At 41.6% G+C, this 26,889-nt stretch overlaps 1 protein-coding gene across 7 annotated transcripts in view; it reads right to left on the bottom strand.

The window, feature by feature from the left end:
- arhgap23a (Rho GTPase activating protein 23a) overlaps window positions 1–26,889 on the bottom strand; it is a 174,560-nt gene that overhangs the window by 98,769 nt on the left and 48,902 nt on the right. For 4 of the 7 annotated variants that reach the window (XM_060902023.1, XM_060902025.1, XM_060902024.1 and 1 more), the window contains exon 1: window positions 5,911–6,776. The exons of 1 other annotated variant lie outside the window; for it this stretch is intronic. In XM_060902023.1, the coding sequence (XP_060758006.1) occupies window positions 5,911–6,150 (240 nt within the window). In that variant the 5' untranslated portion in view covers window positions 6,151–6,776. Of the gene's footprint in view, window positions 1–5,910; window positions 6,777–15,082; window positions 15,135–26,889 lie in introns of those variants that run through there. 2 more of the 7 variants (XM_060902027.1, XM_060902029.1) reach the window with 2 other exon arrangements.

The following is a 26,889-nucleotide window of genomic DNA, read 5'->3' as shown; positions in this document are numbered from 1 at the left end:
AATCTTTCCAGGCCTGGGACCAGCACTAAGTATGCACTGTCTTGTGCAAACCAAGTAGCTGGGTATTTTTTACTTAACTTGCATGTCTTTGAACCATGGGGGAAACTGGAGCATACCCACATAGAGCACATGCAAACTCCACAGAAAGGCCCCTGTCAGCCATGGGGTTCAAACCCAGAACCTTCTTGCTGTAAGGCAACAGTGCTAACCACTGCACCATCGTGCCGCCCTTAACATACTATGAAGTTTTACGGACTGCCATATGAATTGTTCGCCATTTCACCCACCCATAACCTGGACAAGATGGTTTAAGGTGATACAATGATAGAGAATGATAGAAAGGAATGATGACAGAAGTATGAATCAATGAATGAGGGTAGCCAACAATAATGGTGAATTCCATAGAGCTAATTGCTACGTCTGGGCATGCTCAGATAAGACAACATACAAGTGAATTCTAAAAAAAGAGCAAGACAGAGAGAGTTCAGCATGCTAGAGCATGCCAAGTTTCGACCACAAAGTTCCTCCTGTCGCTGAGAATACCAAAGCCCTGTTATTACCCCCAAAACCCATATACACACACCCCTGCAGGCTCAAAAACTGCTCCTATCCTGCCCCCCTCCAGCAACATCCATCCATTCAAGTCCTTCTTAATTCTGCTATTCCTAACAAGATTTTCAAACCGCTACATGTTCCAATTCAATTGTGTGAGCAAGTGCCTTGCCTTTTGCAAAATGACATTGTTCAATTTATCCTTTCTGAGTGCACTCAATGCTGTGGATTTTCTCATAATCTCACAGGAAAGTAACATCATTTATTACTGACACTGATGATGAATCACACAATACCACAGTGCGGTTATAATGTCGCAACTGTTTCCCTTTGCACTGTGTATAAGTTCATAACAACACTGTGGTATAATAGGATCACTGTGGCTGAGATGGCTTTCACCTCAGCAGAGTTCACGTTGTCTTTCCGTAGTTGCCTGGGGCACGTCTCGGCATGTAGCTCAGCCACAATTGCAAAGGTTTCCTTAAAATGTGTAACCAACTTTAAACAGACTGACTTGACAAAAAAAAAGATATGGATTCCCATTATCTCCTAAGACACACTGATTTACTGGCAGCTATGGATAAATAAGTCAACAGAAGTCAATGAAACAGAAAGTAAAATGCATCTTTTGCTGACAAAGCTTACACGAAAACTTCTCATTTTGAAAATTGTTATAATCTGGGATTAAATGAGCAATATTGTAGTAACTGAAGGTGAGGTCTGGTGCTTGCCTTGGATGTTGGATGTACTGTCAAGTCCATAGTGATGTGGACCATGAGGGTTAGCGTTCTACTCGCGGTCAAGTCATACCAAAGACCAAAGACCATCATAAAAATGGTACCTACTGCCATCTGGCAAGGCATGCTGCAATACAGATGCAAGTGGGGAGTCAAACTCTTGTGGTTACCAGAGGACTAGCCCCCCACTGTAGCCCTAGCTGTATAGGCGAGAGGCCAAGGTCTATAGAAGCGGAGATCGGCACTGCCCAATACGCCTTAAGGGCCTGGTTAATACTGAAACAGGAGACTGCCTGGGAAGACCAGGTTCTGGCATGGGAGGAACTTTGACTTGACTTGATAGTAATGTGAGTTGGCATAAGAGGTATGGGTATGAGCATCACGCTGGAACGCTACGTTCAATTATTCACAAATCTTTCACATACCTTAAATAACTGCTTTATCCTGATCAGGGTTGGGGTGGATTCCTTCATGGAGCATAGCCCTGGAACACTGGGACTGAGGTGGGAATACACCCTGGATAGTATGCCAGTCCATTACAGGAAACTCAAATTTACCATTAGGGTACATTGTACCATAGGGCACATGCCCTACCAGCATTTGGCTGACACTCTTATCCAGAGCAATGTACAACATACCCAGAGCAGCCTGAGGAGCATTTGGGAGTTAGCTGCTTTGCTCAAGGGCACTTCAGCCATTCATGCTGGTCCAGGGAATCAAACCGGTGGCCTTTTGGTGTTCTCTAACCATTAGACCATGGCTTCCACCAATCAACTTACTGACATGTTTTTGGAAGGAAGCCAGAGAACCTGAACAGGTGGAGAAAATGTGTGTGTGAACTTCCATACAGATAGTAAACCGAGTTCAGGAATGAATTATAGACCCTGGAGCTGTGATACCGCAACACTGCCTGCTAAACCACCATGCCGCTCAACATCCAATCAACTACCAATCATGGGCTTTTCTCAGTGCTTGGTCCTGCATTTAAGATGGCAAACCCCAGTCTTCAGCATGCTGAGGAGATAAAACCATGGTAGGGTCTCTTCAGGAGAAGGTCTAAAGCCTCAGTCGAGCTGGTAGTAGTGAAAAAATTGGACAAAATTTGCATCTTGTGATTATACTGCGACACAATATGAGGGCAATCTGCCTTAAATTATATCGTAAGGTGGGAGTCGTTCAGCAGTTACAACCTGCAGTTCTGAAGGTTCTAAGTTCAAATCCCAGGACTCTTAGGGTGTACTCTCTCTAGGCATGGTTGCCTTGTACTGTGCCCAATTATGATTTACCCCACCCACTCCCCTGCTGGCCTGAGCTCACATTGTTCTGGGCCCAAGGACGCTCACATCATCATGGTGCAATGTTGTGTGTTGAAGAAAAGCACTCTTACATAGAACAATGGAGACTGTTTTTGCACTGTGGCTTACTTGGAATTGTTTTGGATGTTGTGACAAACAGCCTTCTCACATACCATACAGATTTATCAGAGTTAGTGTACCATGCCTACTGATCATTGATCAGTCCAACTGAACCGTGAGCCTGCCTCCTGAGCTGTTAGCAATTCAACAAACAAAGACTTTTCTTGAGCATCTTTTTCTGCTTGGACCCCTAAAACCATGGTAGTGTACTGTGTATTGTCAAACCAAATGTACTACATGTGTCTGAGGATGACGAGTCATTCTCAAGTCTTTCTCAGAAGGTCCAAGTAACAAAACTGCACCATTTCAGAATGGAAAAAAGAGCACGTCATTTTGGTTTGACCCAGTGGGGCTCTGCAGAGAGCTGCGGTCATGAGGAATCATAAAACCCATGCACATTTTAAGGAACTTGAGACTGGAACACCATAAGGACAAAACAGAGTCCAGATAGCAGCTCTACATCCATTTAACGAACACTAGTGCTAAATAAATAAGGAGTGTTTGTATCTCCGTGGGCTTTGTGTTTGTATGTGTACACCAGCTGCGTCTGTGTTTAGATTTGTGAAGCCGAGTCAATCCCGTACTCCCCTGTCCTGAATTCCACACACATACTGTACATGTTTTTCTTACTCTGCTTGTGAGGACTTTTCATTGCCATAATTATTAACGCAAGCAATTGATGCCACCTAAATCTAACCATCACCTTAACGTCAGTGACCAAAAGGAAACATCTGGGCTCTCGTAAATCAAAGCTGCAGTTTTTCCCAGAGTTTTACTCGAGGAATCCAGCCAAATGTCCTCACAAGGTCAAAACTGCTATATATTCCTCTCCTTGTGGGGATATTTCATGACCAAAACATGATATAAAAACATTCCTCCCACGCACAGGTTCATTAGAAGTCTCCGTTTTTTCCTTCACGTACTAATTAAACTCTTTACCTCATCATTAGGGTTGCCAGATTGGAATGTTCAATACAAATCAGTCCAAAGCAGAAATTATGATGTACTATATCTTTGGTCCTTGTAGATATCTATCTCACTGGACAGTATTTGAACCTTAGCAGTTATACCATTCAGGACGGCTTTTATCATCATTCGTCATAAGTTTTAGCTCACATAATTTTAATAATACTAATTTTTCAGCCAAATGGATGAACGTACAATTACCAAATATATTTGATAAATATAACATCTCTGAGACTAGCATTTCACTTACACTTTTAAACTGATTGGTGATCACCAATTGGTGACTGAATAGCCCACCATGTTTGTTGAAACCTTCACTTCTTTTTCTCCTTACATCTTTTCCCCTGGGCGGCACGGTGGTGTAGTGGTTAGCGCTGTCGCCTCACAGCAAGAAGGTCCGGGTTCGAGCCCCGTGGCCGGCGAGGGCCTTTCTGTGTGGAGTTTGCATGTTCTCCCCGTGTCCGCGTGGGTTTCCTCCGGGTGCTCCGGTTTCCCCCACAGTCCAAAGACATGCAGGTTAGGTTAACTGGTGGCTCTAAATTGACCGTAGGTGTGAATGTGAGTATGAATGGTTGTCTGTGGCTATGTGTCAGCCCTGTGATGACCTGGCGACTTGTCCAGGGTTTACCCCGCCTTTCGCCCGTAGTCAGCTGGGATAGGCTCCAGCTTGCCTGCGACCCTGTAGAACAGGATAAAGCGGCTAGAGATAATGAGATGAGATGAGATCTTTTCCCCCACTTCTGCGTGGGATAAGGTTGGGCCAATAAGGTTAAGTGCCTTGTCCAAGGTCCCAACAGCGGGGATCCAATCGCCAACCAGTAACCCAGAGCCTCAACCCATTGAGCCACCAAAGTTAAAGTCCTTCCCATGCCAGGACCTGGTCTTCCCAGGCAGTCTCCCGTCCCAGTACTAACCAGGCCCTAAAGGCGCATTGGGCGGCACCAACCTCTGCTTCTATAGCACTCAGCCTCTCACCTATACAGCTAGGATTACAGTAGGGGGCTAGTCCTCTGGTAACCGCGAGAGTTTGACTCCTCACTTGGATCTGTATTGCAGCGTGCCTTGCCAGACGGCAGTAGGTACTATTTTTATGATGGTCTTTGGTATAATCCGACCGTGAGTAGAACTCACGATTTCCTGATCGAGAGGTAGACATGCTAACTGCTAGGCCAGCTCGTGGTCCACTGAGCCACCACTTCCCCTTAAATATGATCTAGAATACTTACTAAATATTATTTGAAATACTTACTAAATACAATCCGGAATGCTCATGAAATGCAATTCGGAATACTTTCTAAACATCTCATCTCATTATCTCTAGCCGCTTTATCCTTCTACAGGGTCGCAGGCAAGCTGGAGCCTATCCCAGCTGACTACGGGCGAAAGGCGGGGTACACCCTGGACAAGTCGCCAGGTCATCACAGGGCTGACACATAGACACAGACAACCATTCACACTCACATTCACACCTACGCTCAATTTAGAGTCACCAGTTAACCTAACCTGCATGTCTTTGGACTGTGGGGGAAACCGGAGCACCCGGAGGAAACCCACGCGGACACGGGGAGAACATGCAAACTCCACACAGAAAGGCCCTCGCCGGCCCCGGGGCTCGAACCCAGGACCTTCTTGCTGTGAGGCGACAGCGCTAACCACTACACCACCGTGCCGCCCACTTTCTAAACATGATCCGGAATACATACTTAACAGTGTAATTAGTAAATCCAATCCGGAATATTTACTAAATATGATCAGGAATACTTATGAAAACACAATCTGGAATGCTTACTAAATACAATCCCGAATACAAAACTAAATACAATCTGAAATACTTACCTAAAAGACTAGTCAGTAAATACGATCCGGAATCCTTACTAAATACGATCCGGAATCCCAGTGCACAAATGCAGCAGAACATTTTTTCCTACTTAAGACGTGCCTTTTGATTGGACCACAATACATACCTAACCTCCATAGGCCAGAATCATCATTTTACAGTGTGAGTGTGTGATATTGTCCAATCTGGCAACACTAGCCATCACTATTGAGTGAGAGTAAGTACAGTACATCATATGCTACACTGCTCATTTCCCAAGAATTCAATTCAGCCAGATTTACAGTCACTGATTCTGTTAAATGATCACTGCAAACCGGGTGCAAGTGCGTCTGAATGAAGGATGCACCACTATACTGAGGCAGGCACTAACACACACACGCGCGCACACACACACACGGCTTACCCTGTTGTCACATGATGCTGTTCTGGGTCGAGTCGGTGCAGATTCAATGCTGGGAGTGTGCGTGATGACCGAGTCATCCCGGAACACGGCTACCCAGATGCAGCGTGGCTCGGGAGCGCTACAGTCCACCCCCACCACGTCCCAAAAACTCCACTTTCTATCACCGAGTCGTGGAAACGCAGTGGCAGCAGGCATTACCATGGGCAACTCAGCTGCTGTCAACATCGCACAGCTACACATGTAATTCTACACACACACACACACACGCTTCCACGAGGACAAACTTGTTGGAGCGTCAGTCATAGAGAGCTCATCTCAGACTTCCAGACTCCAAACTGAGCAGAGAAGAAAATGAAAAAGGCTTAAAAAGCCAAAAGCATCACTGAAGGGAGGAAAGAATTCCAAACTCTTGAACTCCTTCCACAATATTCCACGTTTTTCCTTGATGGGAGTAGCTCAGCATTCCACAGTTAATCCAACAAGTTCCTTGTCAATCCAACAGGCTCAGAAAACACACACACACAGACAGACACACACATGCACCAGACGTAGACTGGTGTGTTCCAACTGTGGTGGCACATCCGGAGATGAAAGCAGATCCAGCCTGCAGACTTCAAGCTGCCGTATGGCGTGTATAGGAGCGTCAACGTGTGTGTGTGGCATGTGGTGAGATAGTAAATCCAAAAGAGCCGGTCAGCAGCTGGAAAAGCTGGTCATCCAAGTTAAAATAAATGTATCTGACTCACTGACTGGATTAGGTTAGCATCAAACGCTGACTGCTCTCTCTCTCTCTCTCTCTCTCTCTCACACACACACTTTCTTTGTTTCATTCTTCTTGTCTTAGTCTTCTCAACCTCCTCTTTCCTTCTCTCCTGCCACACTGAGTCACTCAGTCAGCTCTACTGTGTCAACGCAGGCCCGACCTTCCCCTCCTCCTCTTCCTCCCCCCCTCTCGTTTCTTGTTTCTCTCAGTGTGTAATCATTCCTTTCCACAGCGCAGAAAAACTCAGAACTGCTAATTAAACACCAAACTGTAAAGAAATGGAGATGCACAATTGCAGTCTGACTGGAAGGCATCTGAGCGGCAGCTGACCACTCTTTGTGTGTGTGTGTGTGTGTGTGTGTGTGTGTGTGTGTGTGTGTGTGTGAAAATAGACAGCGTGGCACAACTGCTATTCCCCTACACTCCAAAACTCCATGGTCGAAGCTCAGGCTTGTTTTAAACCCAAAAGAAGAAACAAGCAGGGCTGGGCAATGTGATGACATCATGATATCGACACCGCAGTTGTTACTCAGAGAAACAAGTTGCTCATCATGTTATAAGCCGACTTCGATTTTTTTTTTGGCGTTTTTTTTTTTTTTTAAGTTGCACTTCTCTTTCCTGTTAAATACTGAGCATGGTGAAATAATCAGTTAATACTTTCACTGAAACGTGGGAATTTTGCTAGTGCTAATTTTTATTCGAAAAATTCCATCAGTACGAAATATGCTTGATGACAAATCAACAGCGAGCTCAGTCAGGTGCCTCCAACGACTTACGAATATTAATGAGCCCATAGTTTCACAGTGAAGCACAAGATGAGATTCCTGCTAACCTATCTCATTATATCTAGCTGCTTTATCCTGTTCTACAGGGTTGCAGGCAAGCTGGAGCCTATCCCAGCTGACTACGGGCGAAAGGCGGGGTACACCCTGGACAAGTCGCCAGGTCATCACAGGGCTGACACATAGACACAGACAACCATTCACACTCACATTCACACCTACGATCAATTTAGAGTCACCAGTTAACCTAACCTGCATGTCTTTGGACTGTGGGGGAAACCGGAGCACCCGGAGGAAACCCACGCGGACACGGGGAGAACATGCAAACTCCGCACAGAAAGGCCCTCGCCGGCCACGGGGCTCGAACCCGGACCTTCTTGCTGTGAGGCGACAGCGCTAACCACTACACCACCGTGCCGCCGGTTAGCAGGAATATGTGCTACAATATGTTTGTGTTGCATAAAGGCATAGAAATTCCTGGGAAGTCCATATAATACTTTTATGACCAAGTTTAAACAATTCGGATTTATTTGTATTTCTTTATTTCTTTAGTGAGGCATATCAGGTGAAAATTCAAATTCAGTCCAAATTGCTTGAAACTCATCTCATCTCATCTCATTATCTCTAGCCGCTTTATCCTTCTACAGGGTCGCAGGCAAGCTGGAGCCTATCCCAGCTGACTACGGGCGAAAGGCGGAGTACACCCTGGACAAGTCGCCAGGTCATCACAGGGCTGCTTGAAACTGCTCTTATTGAATTCAGAATTGAATGCAGAACAACATACTTTTTACATCATTAAAATATGTATTGAGAGATTACGAATCAAAGATTGAAAAAGCAGCTTAATTTTTAGAAAACTGCCATAATACTAAATAAAATACTAAATAAAAAAAAAAAATGGACCTCATTAACCAATGTGATCAAATGTTATTTCTTAATAACTTTTTACTTTTCAAGATATTTACATGGAAATTGGCAGGCACTAAAATGGTTTTATACTGAATACAAAGTTTTTTAAAATAGTAAAAACAAATTATGTAAATTAGTATTTAATTCGTATTATGCTAATGTGGTTAAAATGTTAAATTGGTACACTCTCTTCAAAGTTTCACCAAATGGCTTTATTTGTGCAATATAAATCTGATCTTAACTCTCATTTATACATCACAAAGAAGGAGAAATTAATGTTAATTAATTATAAAATATGCATCAATAAGCATTGAATGTCATTCACATCTACCGTTCTCTATCAAAATAAAAAGTAATCAAAGAATATTTCTAATACCCTCTTTGTGCTCGGTAGGCCTTTGTATTTCTCAAAAGTAGGGCCGACTGGTGTTTATATGAAGGAATAGAATGATTATTTAAATTAATATTCACAGCTTTCAAGGCGAACCTCGAAAAAACCATGTGATCCACATCTAATAGACAATTCACATTAACTGACGTGAAATTGACACTCGCGTTTCTGACTTCCGGTTTTTTAAAATATCATTCCGACCACTAAGATCTCAATATTTTTCATCAAAACAACTCCAGTTATATTCTAAAATAGTTATTTATTTACATAAATCAGTTTGATTTGAAAAAATAAGTAGGTAAAGCCATGAAAGCTCACTTCAAAGTCTCCTGTGAATCATAACATCAAAACTAGCTGATGGAAAATTTTGCTGAATACTTCATCAGGAACAGTGAGAGCGAGAGAACATCCCTATAAAAGTTATCTGACTGATATTCATGAGTAATCCAGTCAGAAACCGATCAGAAGAGACAGAGAGAAAGAAAGAGCCTGACCACTTTCCCGTGACTCAAAAAGAAAAGCACTGGCAGTTTCCCAATATCACGTGAGCAGGGTGTGAACTCTGTCGTACCAACTTCAACCTGCCGTTATTCCCAAAGTCCTGAACAGATCTTAATGAGATACATTTCTTCGGAAAGGAGAGATAAGCTTTTTAATGATAGTATTCACGATAGAAAATATTCAAGATTTAAACAATGACAGATTTGGAAACTTAGATGAGCATCTGCATGCACAATTTTCACAGCACGGCCAGCGAGCATCTGATCTGCCGAATATAGCCATGAGATATTTAATTCAATTAGGCTCAATTAGGTGTCTAAAGAATTAACATGAGATAGGCTTATTAAAGACTCAGATTTTTGAAGGTCAGTGCTTGGTAACAGTAACAGTCATAGATAAATATATAACTTTAGGTTTTCCACCACAGGAAAGCCTTCAACAAAACAAGGCATTTCAGTAACATTTGTCATTTAAAGGAGAACTTACGTCATTTTTAAACTTGCTTTATTTCTTAATTAACGTGCAACTAATTGCAATTAAATATTCTACTTATCGGCCTATTCGGTTTTTAGCCATGTTGAATTTAGTTCGTTTGGTCCACGGCAGGCGTCGCTTATCCATGCGATCTTCACGAGACTTGTGCGAGACTTTGAAACGTGAAGTGTCAGCCAGGTGTCAGTGCCGCCATTTTGAAAACTGTTTTCCAAATGAAATATTGCCCAGAAACGAGTTTAAATGATGATTACAGCCTACTTTTTTCAAACTTTCCTGATTGCTATCAAAACAAACAAAACTTCCGGCTTGATTACATCAGCATTCGAAAGAGGGCGCACGCGTCTTTTGACAACGTTGGCAGATGTTGGTCGCTTTGATTTCCGCTGTACGTTGTACTTCCGTCCTACGATGTCTCGCACAGGTCTCAACGAATCTCGTTTACGGCCATTGCTTTGACATATGGACTGATATATTACAGAGCGTATTTCAAACACTCATAACTTGCTATAGCAGCGACAAAATAGCGATCAAAAATGCATTCCGATATTTAATAAAATAGTGAATGCACTGGTAACCAGTCATTTAGACTATTGTAATAGTTTATTCTACAGACTACGCATGACTCAGCTACAAAACCTGCAAAGTGCTCAAAATACGCAAAATAGGCTTATTTGTAACATTTCGCATTTTGACCACATTACGCCAATGCTAGTAGATTTACACTGGTTGCCCATTAAATTTCGCATTGATTTTAAGATATTATTAATAACTTATAAACAGGGCTTTCCTCAAAACGCGGATACATGGTGCTCCGCCGTGCTGTGCGACGTCAGTGCTGCACTGTCACTTGCACACCAAAAAAAAAAAATTAATACATAAATTGAACAATGCAGAGTACTTTCCGCACCTAAATATCTCCTATTCTCCTCTGAAAATGAGTAATAAGTATAGCGATAGAAAGATATTGTCATATATAGGTCTGGACTATCTTGGTACTCGACCCAGAAGTGAAAATAAAGGGTTTCGCTGCGCGCACTGACTGCCATTCGCATCCATCCATAAAACCACTTTCTAAGCGCTGGTAGCTAGATGGCGCTGTTGCGTGATTTGACCTCGATTCTGTTCCTGGCATCCTGGAATTGGAAAATGAAGAAGCATGCTACCGTACAAAGTATTTTCATTTCAAATCTGATTTTGCCCTTTAAATTTTGCCCCTTGCATATTTGAAAAGGTAAAAAAAAAACCCAGCACATTTAAAGCGAGACGGCCTTTCGATTTCATAAAATCGGTGAAATTTAGTTCCCTTTGAAATTTGGTCATTGTGATACATGTTTATTTCTGTAATATCTCACAAAATATCAGGCCATTCTGTGGCTGGGAAGTTATTTAATTTGTGGGGATTCCCTAGCAAATAATGTACACGAAATCATGCTTCGTGCAGGTTTACCTTTGAGCGTGCACTGACAGTTACATCATCCTGTCACTAAATGAACAGCTGATCACACCGAGGTGCTTGCTGACCACTGATATTTATTAGTTTGGTCCTGCGTTTCCTTTCCTTTGCAACATAACGTCTTTTCTTTTCGCTTTCCGTTACTGTAGTCGGTCTTTCACGTTTCATTCGCACACTCACGTCCTCCATTTTTCTCTCCTGTTTCAAATTTGTATCCCACGATGCCTTGCATGAACAGGGAAAGCCCACCATGTGATGCATGACGTAGTATCTTGGATTGAGTCTTGGTGAAGCAGGAAAAAATAGTGGAGGATTTAGGGCCACATGGCTCTAAATTCATTAATTGTTCTATTTGAAAAAATAAAATAAAATTGGAAGTCTGTGATTTGAATTCAGTAGCTTTCGGTCCACTAAACAAAAATAATTGGGTGTCAGGGAAAATTCTTTTTATGACCTACACGTGAAAAATCTCAAAGGCAGTCTAGCTTTAATAATGTTGAATTATGCCTTAATCAGCCCTAGATGCCACCAGAATGCACCATTTGAAGTCTCTAATTTCAAAATGTTTCAAAATTGCTATTAGATCTCCATCACGTAATAGCCTAAGGTCTACTAGTGAACTATTATCACAACCACCAAGAGTTAGAACACTCACTATATTGGGTGACTGTACTTTTGTATCTGCGGCACCCAAATTATGGAACAAATCACCTAGGGAGCTTCGCAACACAGGATCTGTAGATATTTTTAAGAAATTACCTAAGACTTATCTTTTTAAAGAGGCTTTTCATCATTAATGTTTATATTTAGACGGTTTTATTAATTTACTTTTTTATCATTATCATGTTTTGAAATAATTTTTGGTTATGTTTTAGGTTTTCCTTTTAAGCAATTTTGGGGTTAAGTTTTGAGTAATGTTATTGTATATATATACACACTACCATTCAAAAGTTTGGGGTCACCCAGACAATTTTGTGTTTTCCATGAAAAGTCACACTTTTATTTACCACCATAAGTGGTAAAATGAATAGAAAATATAGTCAAGACATTTTTCTGGCCATTTTGAGCATTTAATCGACCCCACAAATGTGATGCTCCAGAAACTCAATCTGCTCAAAGGAAGGTCAGTTTTATAGCTTCTCTAAAGAGCTAAACTGTTTTCAGCTGTGCTAACATGATTGTACAAGGGTTTTCTAATCATCCATTAGCCTTCTGAGGCAATGAGCAAACACATTGTACCATTAGAACACTGGAGTGATAGTTGCTGGAAATGGGCCTCTATACACCTATGGAGATATTGCACCAAAAACCAGACATTTGCAGCTAGAATAGTCATTTACCACATTAGCAATGTATAGAGTGGATTTCTGATTAGTTTAAAGCGATCTTCATTGAAAAGAACAGTGCTTTTCTTTCAAAAATAAGGACATTTCAAAGTGACCCCAAACTTTTGAACGGTAGTATATATATATATATATATATATATATATATATATATATATATATATATATATATACATACACACACTGAATTATTGTAATGCGCATGTGAACATATTTGTATGTTCTTAAAAAACTTAATCTGTTTCTGTCTGCTAGAACATAAGTAAAACCAGGAACTGACTCATTTTACAGAAGTTCCACCACAATCATTGTAGCTATACTAAATGGATAAAAAAGTATGACATGTCTTTCTGTAATAAGTACATAATTGTTGGCATGGCTTTCACAAATTGTTGTGATGTAAGAAGAATCTCATCTCATTATCTGTAGCCGCTGTATCCTTCTACAGTGTCGCAGGCAAGCTGGAGCCTATCCTAGCTGACTACGGGTGAAAGGCAGGGTACACCCTGGACAAGTCGCCAGGTCATCACAGGGCTGACACATAGACACAGACAACCATTCACACTCACATTCACACCTACGGTCAATTTAGAGTCACCAGTTAACCTAACCTGCATGTCTTTGGACTGTGGGGGAAACCGGAGCACCCGGAGGAAACCCACGCGGACATGGGGAGAACATTCAAACTCCACACAGAAAGGCCCTCGCCGGCCCCGGGGCTCGAACCCAGGACCTTCTTGCTGTGAGGCAACAGCGCTAACCACTACACCACCGTGCCGCCCTTGTAAGAAGAATATAAGACTTAATGGAAAATAATCAATTCTGGGTTGAAACAGGAAGTCTGCTTCGTGTCAGGCCACATCACACCAGCTCATCGTTGATTATTTTCCTGTAACAGGACACTCGGGTGTGCTTTATTCCTTATCATAATGCTGCAAGTGAAAATAACGAGAACAAAACATTACTAACACTACGTTCACACTGCAAGGCTTAATGCTAAATTCCGATTTTTTTGTGAAATCCGATTTTTTTGTGAGGTCGTTCACATTAACAAATATATGCGACTTGTAATGTGATCCTCAGTATGAACGAAAAGCGACCTAAAAGTGTTCCGCATGCACATTGCAGGATACGACGACGTCACACGCAGTGAGCATGGCCAGTCTTTACGGAAGTAAAACCGCCCGGTTGCGGTATGACCCATCCAATCTAGCTTGAATAGCTGTATCCCCCCAAATGGAAATCAGTTCCCTAACCTCTGCGTCCTTCCATTGAGAAGATTCAGAACCTTCACAGCCCGAAGCGTCCCTCGCATTGATGTCATGCGCAGGGGCGCAGATACGTTTTTTGAACTGGGGGGGGACAAAGCTGCCAGCAAACCAACCCCGATATGCCTGTCAAACTTGTTGTGGGTTACCATAGCAACCAAGCTCGAGCTCGCAACCTGTGCAGTCTGCGCAGCTCAACCAACCGAATATCAGTCTTTGTTTTGTTTTATGTGAGTTGTTGCAACTATGTATACACTGCTGTGCACCTCAATAAACCGAATGGTAATTAGTCTTTTGATTTTTCCGTGAGGTTTGCCTTATGCAAAGAAAGACAGCATAGACGTTTTTTCCTCCCTATAAGTGGGGGGGGACCGAACGAAGTGAATTTAAATCTGGGTGGGACGAATCCCCCCCTCTATCTGCGGCCGTGATTATGCGCCATGTTGTTGTAACTTTTTTGAGAGACCCGCCACCTACTTCAGCGCAGAATAGTGACGTTTGTGGCTTGTTGATGACGTGTAAGTCGGATGAATGCGACCTGGCGGTTCAGACTGAAATCGCATATGAAAAGAGCGGATAGGAATCGGAATTAGGACCACATATCCAAACGGCCTGGGTCGGATTTGAAAAAATCGGATCTGTGTCTTTCATATTGTCAATAAAAGATCGGATACAGGTCACATATGGGCGAAAAGATCGGATTTGAGTCACTTCAGCCTGCAGTGTGAACGTAGCCTTAGACTATAGAAATAAAAAATGTATTAAAAGAGACGTATACATAAAGAATAGATTTATATGAAATAATGCTGGATTTATAAATCTCACTGACATCCTGAATCAGTTTTCCCACATTACACATTCCTAAAAGTATATCTTTCTTTTTTATTGTCTTTAGGTCTCTGTCTCCTTGTGACAAAAAAGATGGAGGGGAAAATGAAGAGGATCTGCCAGATAAGCAAACACAGACGCAGACACAGACGCAGCCGCAGACAGACACCGAAGCGAAAAGGGGAAAAAAGAGAGACGGAGAAAAATTCAGGGTAGAAAGAAAACCGCAAAAAAATGGTACGAGAGAAACACATCATTACAGCTGCTCACTCTACTGGCTAACAGCTGCAGCAGACCGTCTCATACATTTTACACACACACACACACACACACACACACACACACACACACACACACACACACACACACACACGTGTATCGAAAGGGCTGTAAAATGCATGAACACACACAGACAAAAAGGTTTGTGGAAAATCTCACCAAACCGCCACGTCTCAGGTGTGTGTGAGAGACAGCCAGACAGGTGGCCATGGCAGAGCTCCAGTGCCTCTCAAGAGGGAGAGCAGGTTTCACCGGCCGCACAACTGGACAAGTGGCAACATGAAAATAGCAAGCCGGAAAAATGTGTAATAAAGAACTGAAATCAATAGTAACATCATGCAATATGTCACGCACACACAGACACACACACTTACTCATTATATTACTATTATAACTCATTCACATTTCACAAACACAACGATGCCAAAAATTCCCTGGAAACACAGCCAAAGAAGCATCACTGTAAATCAGTGGAATATATTTAAAAAAAAAAAAACTGTTGGATAAATGATGAGGAATTAAAATGCACTTTTAGGATAAGAAGGTTCTACCTGGCATCCTAAAAGTTCTTCAGTTTGTCCCTCTCAGGAATACTTAAAAATTCCCTAAAACAAAGGATTTCCCTAATCGAAATTTTTTTTCCAAGAATCATGAAACATCCAAAGAACCCACGACTAGATGTTTATTATACCAGGGTTTCCCCAGGTTTGACCACCATAAATTTAAGACTTTTTTAAGACCTTTTTAAGACCACTTAAATGAGAATTAAGACCTACATCGCACCCATTATGCGGTCGTAGAACACCAGATCAAATTCCCAATAATGACAAATGTTTCAAGTAAAAATTAGTGCTGTCAAGCGATTAAAATATTTAATCGCGATTAATGTCGCGACTGTCATAGTTAACTCGCGATTAATCGCAATTTAATCGCACATTTTTGTCACATGAAAAACCATTGTAATTCTCTTATCAGCATAAAAAAGTGAATGGGCTTGCTTTGTACCAATGTTTTTTTTATTGCAAAGCATAACACGTCTTAACACAGCCACTGCAAAGTGAAACCTAAGCCGAGCACCGGGGCTAGCAAAAGAACCATGAGTGAAGTGATCTACTGCTTGAGTTAGTCTACAACTCTAATCAGAGAGACAGGTTACACAGTGACGGTAGGCTTGACATGCTTGATTATAATATACTATAACACTATTATATTAACTAAGTTGTTCGTTGATAAATATTGCATTGAATCTGATCTTTACTGTTTCAGCTCACTTAACACATTTTGTACTTTTACACTTTCTGCCTGTTGATGCGTCGCGCTGTCCAATCAGAGGCGGCCAAATTTGCATATTACAGGAAGGATTTCTGGGATAGCATTGAGTTTACAGTTCAGAGGGATCTGGCTTCTTTAGACGCTGTCTTCTTAAAACTGAATAAATATTTAAAAAGAGCCAAATGAGCCAGTGTTTTGAACGGCTCTTTTCAAAGAACGGATCACAAAGATGCGGATCCCATCAAAGAGCCATAAATCCCATCTCTACTAGCGTGCCCTGCCCGCGCTGGTTCTTTGGGGGGAGGAAGGCAGAGGACTCTTGCTGTGCGGGGCGTAGCATTACAGTCTAGCTGCTATCGTTTTTCTAAGCAAAGTCTCTGTTCCAAGTTCCTGGCAGTTTCAAAAGCTTATGAAAAACCTACATCAAGTCACAGAGCGTTAATCTTGCGATAAAAAAATTATCGCCGTTAAAATTGAGTCAAGTTAACGCGTTAATAACGCGACATTTTTGACAGCACTAGTAAAAATACTTTTATTATAAAAGTTATATACTTAAAAGTCATTATGTGCATTGCTTGTCAAATCTTCACATTCAAGACAAGCAAGACCGTTATGTAAGACGTTTTGTTTTTTCCACAGGAGAATGTTGTAGCGACTTCCGAGTCTGGGAACACAGCCTTAAAGAGTTCGCTTATGCCCTCATTCGAGCTGTACGAGTGGTGTTCCGTAATTGTTTTTAAAATCCGGAGCACCTCTGCCCGAAGTGTCGGGGTTCCACCGACACCCATCATGCCACTGCTCGGCCCTTGTGTTGTTGCTAGCCTTGCCGATGATGTCTGGCTTGGCTGATGCTGCTGACGTTCGACAGTGGTGCTAGTGCCAACTCCAGGTGCATTCGAAGATTGAACCGTCCAGAGCAATGGGCTGGTGGCGGTGGACGGCAGATGCAATGTGCTTTGAGCTCTTCATGTGAGACTCTAAAGCGAAATGACCTATAGTGGACAACTTGAAGGTCTTTCGACAAACACAGCATCTTGCTTCAACGTTGCTTCCAGGAACCTCCCTCACCCAATCACGATATCTTTCATCTGAAAGCCACTGCTGATTAAAATGACACTTCCCCATGCTGCGATTCGCGGAGTCTCCTCTCCACCACGGACTCCAACGATTGCGCCGGCGCGAAAATGTATCAATATTGTTTCTTTCTTTGCGCATACTCCAAGAAATTCACTGATGTTACTCAAAACCCACGTTTTCACATTGTAGAATAGTATGAGTAAATTTAAGACCTTTGTTTAAAAAATTAAGACTTGGGCAAAGCAATTTAAGACTTTTTAAGGCCTTCATTTTGTAATAATAAATTTAAGACTTTTTTAAGACTTTTAAGACCCCGCGGCTACCATGTATACATTCCTTGAGTATGTAGTGATAATGTTGGGAATACGGCACTGATCCAAGCCTTCAACAGTCACGACAATTTTATAAAGATTTTTTTAAGAACTTATAATTATTTTATTGAACATGATTGCTTGGTAATTATTCTGATTTAATAAGAAGAATGATAACAGTAAAGAACCACAAGTAAAAGTAGATGGCCTTTCGATTTCATAAAATCAGTGAAATTTAGTTCCCTCTGAAATGTGGTCATTGCGATATTTATTTCTGTAATATCTCACAAAATATCAGGCCATTCTGTGGCTGGGAAGTTATTTAATTTGAGGGGATTAAAGCAAATAATGTGCATGAAATCGCTCGCTTTACGCAGTCAAGCAGACAGAGGAAGTCCGTGTGTGCGCGCATGCACAGGCTTACCGTCTTCTTCTTCTTCTTTTGGGTTTTACAGCAGCTGGCATCCACAGTGTTGCATTACTGCCATCTACAGGTTTACCTTTGAGCGTGCACTGACAGTTCCATCATTCTGTCGCTAAACGAACAGCTGATCACACCGAGGTGCTCGCTGAGCGCCAATATTTATTAGTTTGGTCCTGCGTTTCCTTTCCTTCGTATATAACATAACGTCTTTTCTTCTCGCTTTCCGTTACTGTAGTCTGTCTTTCACGTTTCATTCGCACACTCACGTCCTCCATTTTTCTCTCATGCTTCAAATTTGTATCCGGCAATGCCTTGTGCGAATGGGGAAAGCCCACCACGTCATGCATGACATAGTATCTTGAATTGGGTCATGGTGAAGCAGGAAAATATAGCAGAGAATTCAGTGCCATGTGGCCTTAAATTCATTAATTTTTCTATTTAATAAAAAAAAAAACTCATAAAATTGGAAGTCTGTGATTTAAATTCAGTAGCTTTCGGTCCACTAAACAAAAATAATCGGGTGTCGGGGAAAATTCTTTTTATGACCTACACTTGAAAAATCTGAAAGGCATTCTAGCTTTAAGATTCCTAAATATGACACAAATACTGTTTTGCAGGCGCAGTGCTCTGAAATGATTTCTGTAGCACAGCATTACTATTGTATAATGTGCATTCTACCCACATTCATTGGATATGAGCAATCACGTGCTCTGATTGGCTACTCTACTACTAGGCTCATATACCGTGAATAGAGAAAAACAAAATGGCGGAAAACAAAACCCCAAACAATATGGAACTAAAGTATTTGATGGTAAGAACGTATCTTTTTTTTATTTTCCAAGAATTATTGTTATAGCTTTTTTCACAAATTGCTCCTGTCATTTCGCCGATTTGTTTACATTCTAAGCAGAAATTATTTTGTCGGACATTTTGTATAAAGTTTTTATTTATCGAATTTGCAAAAAAATGAAAATAAAAATGCTCTATTTCTCAAAATCCAGTGAATGTGGATAGAATAAAATAGTTATTCCACTCAATCTCGTCGTACATGGCTTATAGCCAACTCGGTGCTACGCGCCTCACCGGCTATCAGCTCATGTACGACTCGATTTCGTGGAATAACTGTTAAATGTAATTATAAGATGGAATTTTATTATTAACCCAAATATTATGAATGTTTTTGGAAACTTAGCAATGATTAATAAAGGTCACTGCGGTAACAAACAAACTCGAGTCAAAATGTGTCTCTCATCTCTCTCTCTCTCACACACACACACACACAGCATGTAGAAATCCTCACAGGTAGTTATAAAGAATCCTGACCCCTGCTGGAGACTGTAAACATTTCTCTCTCTCACACACACACACACACACACACACACACACGTGTCCTGTTCAGTGTGAGGCGCATTAGTGTCATGCTCACAGGACAGTAAAGAATTTTTTTAGCATAAACGGAGCACAGAAACCTCCAGAGCCATAAAACATGAGCAAAATGCAAAACTTTTGTCTGACTTCAGTGCGTCTGTTGAAGAAAAAGCGTGTAGTTACTCTCAGCTGCTTCATTTTAGCTGTAATCCTCAGAAAGCATGGAATCATAGAAGTCTGAGCTGGACTCAACAAGCAGAAACATCACCATTAACAAGGAAATGCTAAAAGATCAGCCTCAGAGCAAACACAATGACAACATTTTTTTTAAAGTGCATGGGTACATGTATTTAGAAGCTTAAAATGAATGAATGAATGAATGAATGAATGAATTAATTAATTAATTAATGGTGTCAAATCACCTTACAGTCACCAAAAAGTACACTTTCCTTGAAAAACGAAAAGAGCCTTCATATTTCCTTCTGGTTAGGCTTGAGTTTAATGCAATGAGCCGATGTGTTAATTCGATATCAAACACGGTCAGGCCAAACATGGATTCAAATAGCTGACAGATTTGACGTTGAGGGGACATCTGGCTGGTCCCCATGAGAAAAACTGCTGTTTTTCCTGAAAGGCTCACCCTTCCCAGAATCCTCTGCACCAAATAACGACTCACCATTTTCGATGCTAGCGATATTCCAAAAACAATCCACAACTAGAAGGGCACTCGGTCAAGTGCACACCTCCACCAAACCACATAATATCAACATCAAAATACTTGAACCTAGGATAATACTAAAGCTGTACACTAAATTTCATCAAAATCCATTCACTACTTTTCGAGTTACATTGGGAACAGATTTTTAAAAATCCTGGATCCGCATACATATCCAGATTTGCATCAAATTCTGTGCAATTGTTCCTTGACCCATGGCTCACCTTTCTTCCAAATTTCATCAAAATCCATTCAATACTTTTTGAGTTATGTTGGGAAAAGGCAAACAAACAAACAAAATTTGATTTATTAGCTTTGCCCTAGCAAGATCTATATCTGTACACATATGATGGCTGGGAAACCACTACAGCTTGCGCCAGTTACAGTGGCCCCATTGTACCGAATCTGCATGTCTTTGAACTGTGGGGGAAACCAGAGCACCCGGAGGAAACCCACGCAGACACGGGGAGAACATGCAAACTCCACACAGAAAGGCCCCCGTCGGCCGCGAGGTTCGAACCTTCTTGCTGCGAGGCGACAGTAAGGGGGCAAAAACATAACCTCTCCAACAAATTTGCCGGTGATAACAATTCAGTGGCATCCTTGGCCATAGATCTGAAATTGTAACATGAAATTGAAGATATTTTGTCAGAATATCTATACTTTAAATTCATTCAACTGATCCATTCCATTTCCATATCCTTATTTCCATTGTAATGGACCTGAACTGATCTGATAAGGCATATTTATCTGATTGCAAAGCAATTACTGTACATATTGTTCTCAAGTTGTATTCTTTTTATTATTCTCATGAATTTCTGAGCATTTATTTGCCCATAGGTTTTGAAATATTGACCCCAAACCCATTTTAACTTGGCCATCTTGTGCCCGGGTAGTGTGCTTGTATAGAGCTAATTGATCGGTCTGCTCGCTGTTTTTTTAAATGCCATTTTTAGTCACTATTTTTTCCACAGACAATGACTGAAGGGAATTGTATGTTCCCCTCTAGTGGCAAATACCACCTTTGAATATTTTTTCCAAGATGGCTGTCGCCATAGGTAAACACTTCAGTTCGAATGTGGTGAAAATTTATCCATTGTAAGTTATGAGCTCCCATGTGGATTAAGTTATGAGAGACCATGTGAAAGTCCTGGGTATGACTTTACACTGCAACCGGTGGTGAGTCTCAGGTCTAGGAGGACTTGAGTATTGGGGAAAGTGGAGATACCCCTTAATCACCATTGCTCCCAGGTCCGCTCTGACCCGGAGTGGTAGCACCTGCCTGGGTTCCAGCTATGGGTTAAATAGTACATCACTAATAAGGCGCTAGCAGCAGGGCGCTTTTTGGTGCAATGTACACTACCGTTCAAAAGTTTGGGGTCACTTTGAAATGTCCTTATTTTTGAAAGAAAAGCACTGTTCTTTTCAATGAAGATCACTTTAAACTAATCAGAAATACACTCTATACATTGCTAATGTGGTAAATGACTATTCTAGCTGCAAATGTCTGGTTTTTGGTGCAATATCTCCATAGGTGTATAGAGGCCCATTTCCAGCAACTATCACTCCAGTGTTCTAATGGTACAATGTGTTCGCTCATTGCCTCAGAAGGCTAATGGATGATTAGAAAACCCTTGTACAATCATGTTAGCACAGCTGAAAACAGTTGAGCTCTTTAGAGAAGCTATAAAACTGACCTTCCTTTGAGCAGATTGAGTTTCTGGAGCATCACATTTGTGGGGTCGATTAAATGCTCAAAATGGCCAGAAAAATGTCTTGACTATATTTTCTATTCATTTTACAACTTATGGTGGTAAATAAAAGTGTGACTTTTCATGGAAAACACAAAATTGTCTGGGTGACCCCAAACTTTTGAACTGTAGTGTAGCAGATGAACCCAACAGGGTCAATGGCACACCACCTGATGGCCTGCAGAAGAGCCACTCAAATGGCCAACGGATGGCATCACTCGGCAAGTCAGTTGTCACTGTGGGGCAACTTCCATACCCGTCAGGTCTGTGGCACTTTTATGCACCATTTGGCATCAGGTCTGGAGGTCCAGAGAGACAACACGATGGGGGCATGACATCGTTTGTCTTACCTTACTGTGTAAGGCACTTCGTTAGGAGAGGAGAACAGTGTGCGGGAGCTCATGAGACATAAGAAATTGATATATGTTTTGAAAACATCTTTCTCTAGCATTCGAAATAAATTACCATGAGTGGAGAAAATTCTCTCTCTTCTATGAGACACTCTTTTTTTTGTGCCTCATTCCTGAACACACGGTGGGACTTTTGCAAGCACATAGCCGAAATTATATTCTGAAGAGAAAATATTAATCTGAGTAAACAAACATCTATTCTGTTCACAGTGTGCAGTCAACTCTGCCTGTACTTGACAGACACCTCAGAAAGGTGTCAGCATTAACTTTTTCAGTAGTTTGTGCTACAGTAGCTCTTCTGTGGGATTGAACCATATGGGCTAGCCTTTGTACCCCATGCGAATCAATGAGCCTTCGACACCCATGACCCTGTCACTGGTTCACCGGTTGTCCTTCCTTGGACCACTTTTGGTAGGCACCAACCACTGCATACCAGGAACACCCAACAAGATGTGCCATTTTGGAGATGCTTAGACCCAGTCATCGAGCCATCACAATTTGGCCCTTGTCAAAGTCACTCAGATCCTTATGTTTGCCCATTTTTCCAGCTTCCAACACATCAATTTCAAGAACTGACTGTTCTCATGCTGTCTAATATATCCCACCCCTTGACAGGTGCCATTTTAATGAGTTAATCCATGTTATACTCTTACCAGAGTGTTAATGGACTGTAGGAACAAGGGATGTGGCCAAGCACCAGCTGTGAATGAGAGGCAAAGTAATGGAGCATGGGTGGGTAAAGAGTGAGTGTTTACACCTGTCAGTGGTCATAATGTTATGGCTGATCCTGATGAGTGTAAAATGTGTGAGTAAATAATCCTACGTTATTTTTTAAAAAGCAAATTAAAAATAAGCGCTGGATAAAACCCCATCTACCTTATATAAATAAAGATAGAAACTTTGTTGTCCGGTGGTCAAGTGTTTATGAGATACGCTGCCTTGCACTTACAATCAGGTTCCTTGTGGTCGCAAAAGCCATCAAAAATCAGGTCTATGCATTACCATATTCTGTTAAGTACGGAGCTGTGCAACACTATAAATTTAACTGTACATGCTATACAAGGTGTCCAAACTTCTAAATTTATTGTGTAGAATAAAATGTATGTCTCATCTCATCTCATTATCTGTAGCCGCTTTATCCTTCTACAGGGTCGCAGGCAAGCTGGAGCCTATCCCAGCTGACTACGGGCGAAAGGCGGGGTACACCCTGGACAAGTCGCCAGGTCATCACAGGGCTGACACATAGACACAGACAACCATTCACACTCACATTCGCACCTACGGTCAATTTAGGGTCCCCAGTTAACCTAACCTGCATGTCTTTGGACTGTGGGGGAAACCGGAGCACCCGGAGGAAACCCATGCGGACACGGGGAGAACATGCAAACTCCACACAGAAAGGCCCTCGCCGGCCCCGGGGCTCGAACCCAGGACCTTCTTGCTGTGAGGCGACAGCACTAACCACTACACCACCGTGCCGCCCTAAAATGTATGTCTTTAAAAAAAATTTCCATATAAATACATGACTGGGCTTATTAACATTCCTCAAGGCTTTGTGTATAAAATAGATTGGGGCTTCTAGACGACAAGATGAATGTAATTTGGGAAAATCTGTAATCCAATATTAGAGATGGTCCAAGTTCAGAGGCTGTCATATGTGTAGATCAACTTTACTTCTTGTTTCTAGTTATATTTCACACACACACACACAAATCATTTTTATTGATCTGTGGTTGGTAGAAGAGAGCAACTGGACTTGCTTGAAAAGTCTTGAAGACGTTTTGCCTCTCGTCCGAAAGGCATCCTCAGTTCTGTCTGTCTAATAGGGAGTATCAAGTATTTATCCTCTCATGGATCATCATAGAATCCGAATCAGAATGCTGATGGCTGCATTGTAGGTGGCTGATAGATGTCATAGACACCCACCTCTGTTCAGTGATGGTTGTTTCAGGTTGACAAAAATGAACGATCCTCTCTGGCTAAGATGTCTGCCAGTTTTCTGGAAGTCCTCTCATACTCCCGCGCCAGTCGAAGGGAACTCATCCCAAAGTGCGTAGAAACATATCTGTGAAGATACTCAGTCATGAGAGGATAAATACTTGATACTCCCTATTAGACAGACAGAACTGAGGATGCCTTTCGGACGAGAGGCGAAACGTCTTCAAGACTTTTCAAGCAAGTCCAGTTGCTCTCTTCTACCAACCACAGATTACTATGTACCTGGACGACTGAGTATCTTCACAGATACATTTTTATTGATGTAATGGATTTATCGCATTTTGGGGAAAAAATGTGTCATGAATCTATTGCATTCTGAAAAAAAAAAAATCTGTTTTTTTTAAATAAAATTTTAAAACTCTAAATCATCGTGTTACATTAAAGTTTCAAACAGAAAATAACCGTTTAGGCGGCACGGTGGTGTAGTGGTTAGCGCTGTCGCCTCACAGCAAGAAGGTCCGGGTTCGAGCCCCGGGGCCGGCGAGGGCCTTTCTGTGTGGAGTTTGCATGTTGTCTGCGTGGGTTTCCTCCGGGTGCTCCGGTTTCCCCCACAGTCCAAAGACATGCAGGTTAGGTTAACTGGTGACTCTAAATTGACCGTAGGTGTGAATGTGAGTGTGAATGGTTGTCTGTGTCTATGTGTCAGCCCTGTGATGACCTGGCGACTTGTCCAGGGTGTACCCCGCCTTTCGCCCGTAGTCAGCTGGGATAGGCTCCAGCTTGCCTGCGACCCTGTAGAAGGATAAAGCGGCTAGAGATAATGAGATAATGAATAACCGTTTACAATTTTTTTGTTAAGAAAATACATTTTGCAGTGGATTTATAGTGTTTTGGAACCAAACTCTTCAATTGTTCCTTCATGCACTTTTAATCCTTTTCTTGCATTATGTTCTTGGGTTCATCATCCACTCCTCCATTCCATTTCTCATTCACGGCTTCAGATACAAGTGACTCAATTATAACTAATTTCAGAAGGAAAACCACTTACTCATCTTACTAATCAGAGTGTTAACGGACTGTAGGAACAAGGGACGTGGCCAAGCGCCGGCTGTGAATGGGAGGCAAAGTAATGGAGCACGAGTGGGTAAAGAGCGAGTGTTTACACCTGTGTGTGTGTGTGTGTGTGTTTAACAAGAAGATTATTTATCTGCCCTTGTTTTTCATCACAGAGAGCTGGTGCTGCACCAAGTGCTTTCCTAAATTGGACAATGTGGAGTAGTGTGATATTGCGTGCTTATCAGTTGGGGTGTGAAGTTCTTTATGTTGGCACGAGCCAAGCTGAAATGCACAGAGCATGAGGAAAAAATAAAAGGTTGCTGCTTCTCTTTCTCTCTCTCTCTCTCACACACACACACACACACACACACACACACACACACACACACACACACAGTGATGAAATACTAGACAGAAATAGACTTCTTGAAAGTGTAATTCAGCTTTCAGCTGGTGTTATACATGATGGATAACTGTAATAATTGAACTTGTGCTCATTTCCTCTCTCGTCTAGTACTTGTTTCTGTTCTGACTGAATTCAACCTCACTTTTTTTCTTGTCTTTTCTCCTCCCTTTGTCTAAAATGAATGCCAAAAAAGGAGGATTACCACGTCACGTCAAGATCTGCTGCTTCCTCAGAAAAAATTCTACCTGCGCTACAGCCAAATAAAGTCAAAGAGTGCTGAACAGGCACTTAGAAAAACGATCGGAGGTGCTGGATTTGTAAAGTAGCTTAAAATATCATGTTGGGGGGAGGAAATGACAGAAGGTACAAATTATCCATGCTGAACGTAGAGAAGAGAGATGGGAGAAGAAAAGTCTATGATCTAAAGCAGAAACTAAAAAGCTTCCAGATGGGAAGCTTGCATGCATACAACAATACACCCTGCAGTACAACAAGCAACACAGGCACAAATATACTAGGCATGTTCGCATAATCAGTTAATGGATATACAGTGATAATCAACAAGCACAATAATGCTTTATAAGGTGGAGTCAAGATTGGCAGATTTGTGCATCTACAACCCCGATTCCAAAAAAAGTTGGGACAAAGTACAAATTGTAAATAAAAATGGAATGCAATGATGTGGAAGTTTCAAAATTCCATATTTTATTCAGAATAGAACATAGATGACATATCAAATGTTTAAACTGAGAAAATGTATCATTTAAAGAGAAAAATTAGGTGATTTTAAATTTCATGTCAACAACACGTCTCAAAAAAGTTGGGACAAGGCCATGTTTCCCACTGTGAGACATCCCCTTTTCTCTTTACAACAGTCTGTAAACGTCTGGGGACTGAGGAGACAAGTTGCCCAAGTTTAGGGATAGGAATGTTCTTGTCTAATGTAGGATTCTAGTTGCTCAACTGTCTTAGGTCTTTTTTGTCGTATCTTCCATTTTATGATGCGACAAATGTTTTCTATGGGTGAAAGATCTGGATTGCAGGCTGGCCAGTTCAGTACCCGGACCCTTCTTCTACGCAGCCATGATGCTGTAATTGATGCAGTATGTGGTTTGGCATTGTCATGTTGGAAAATGCAAGGTCTTCCTTGAAAGAGACGTCGTCTGGATGGGAGCATATGTTGCTCTAGAACCTGGATATACCTTTCAGCATTGATGGTGTCTTTTCAGATGTGTAAG

This window comes from Neoarius graeffei, chromosome 20, assembly GCF_027579695.1.
Source record: "Neoarius graeffei isolate fNeoGra1 chromosome 20, fNeoGra1.pri, whole genome shotgun sequence".
NCBI classification, from domain to species: domain Eukaryota; kingdom Metazoa; phylum Chordata; class Actinopteri; order Siluriformes; family Ariidae; genus Neoarius; species Neoarius graeffei.
Note: the sequence above shows the minus strand (reverse complement) of the source record. Positions and strands in the feature narration are given on the sequence as shown.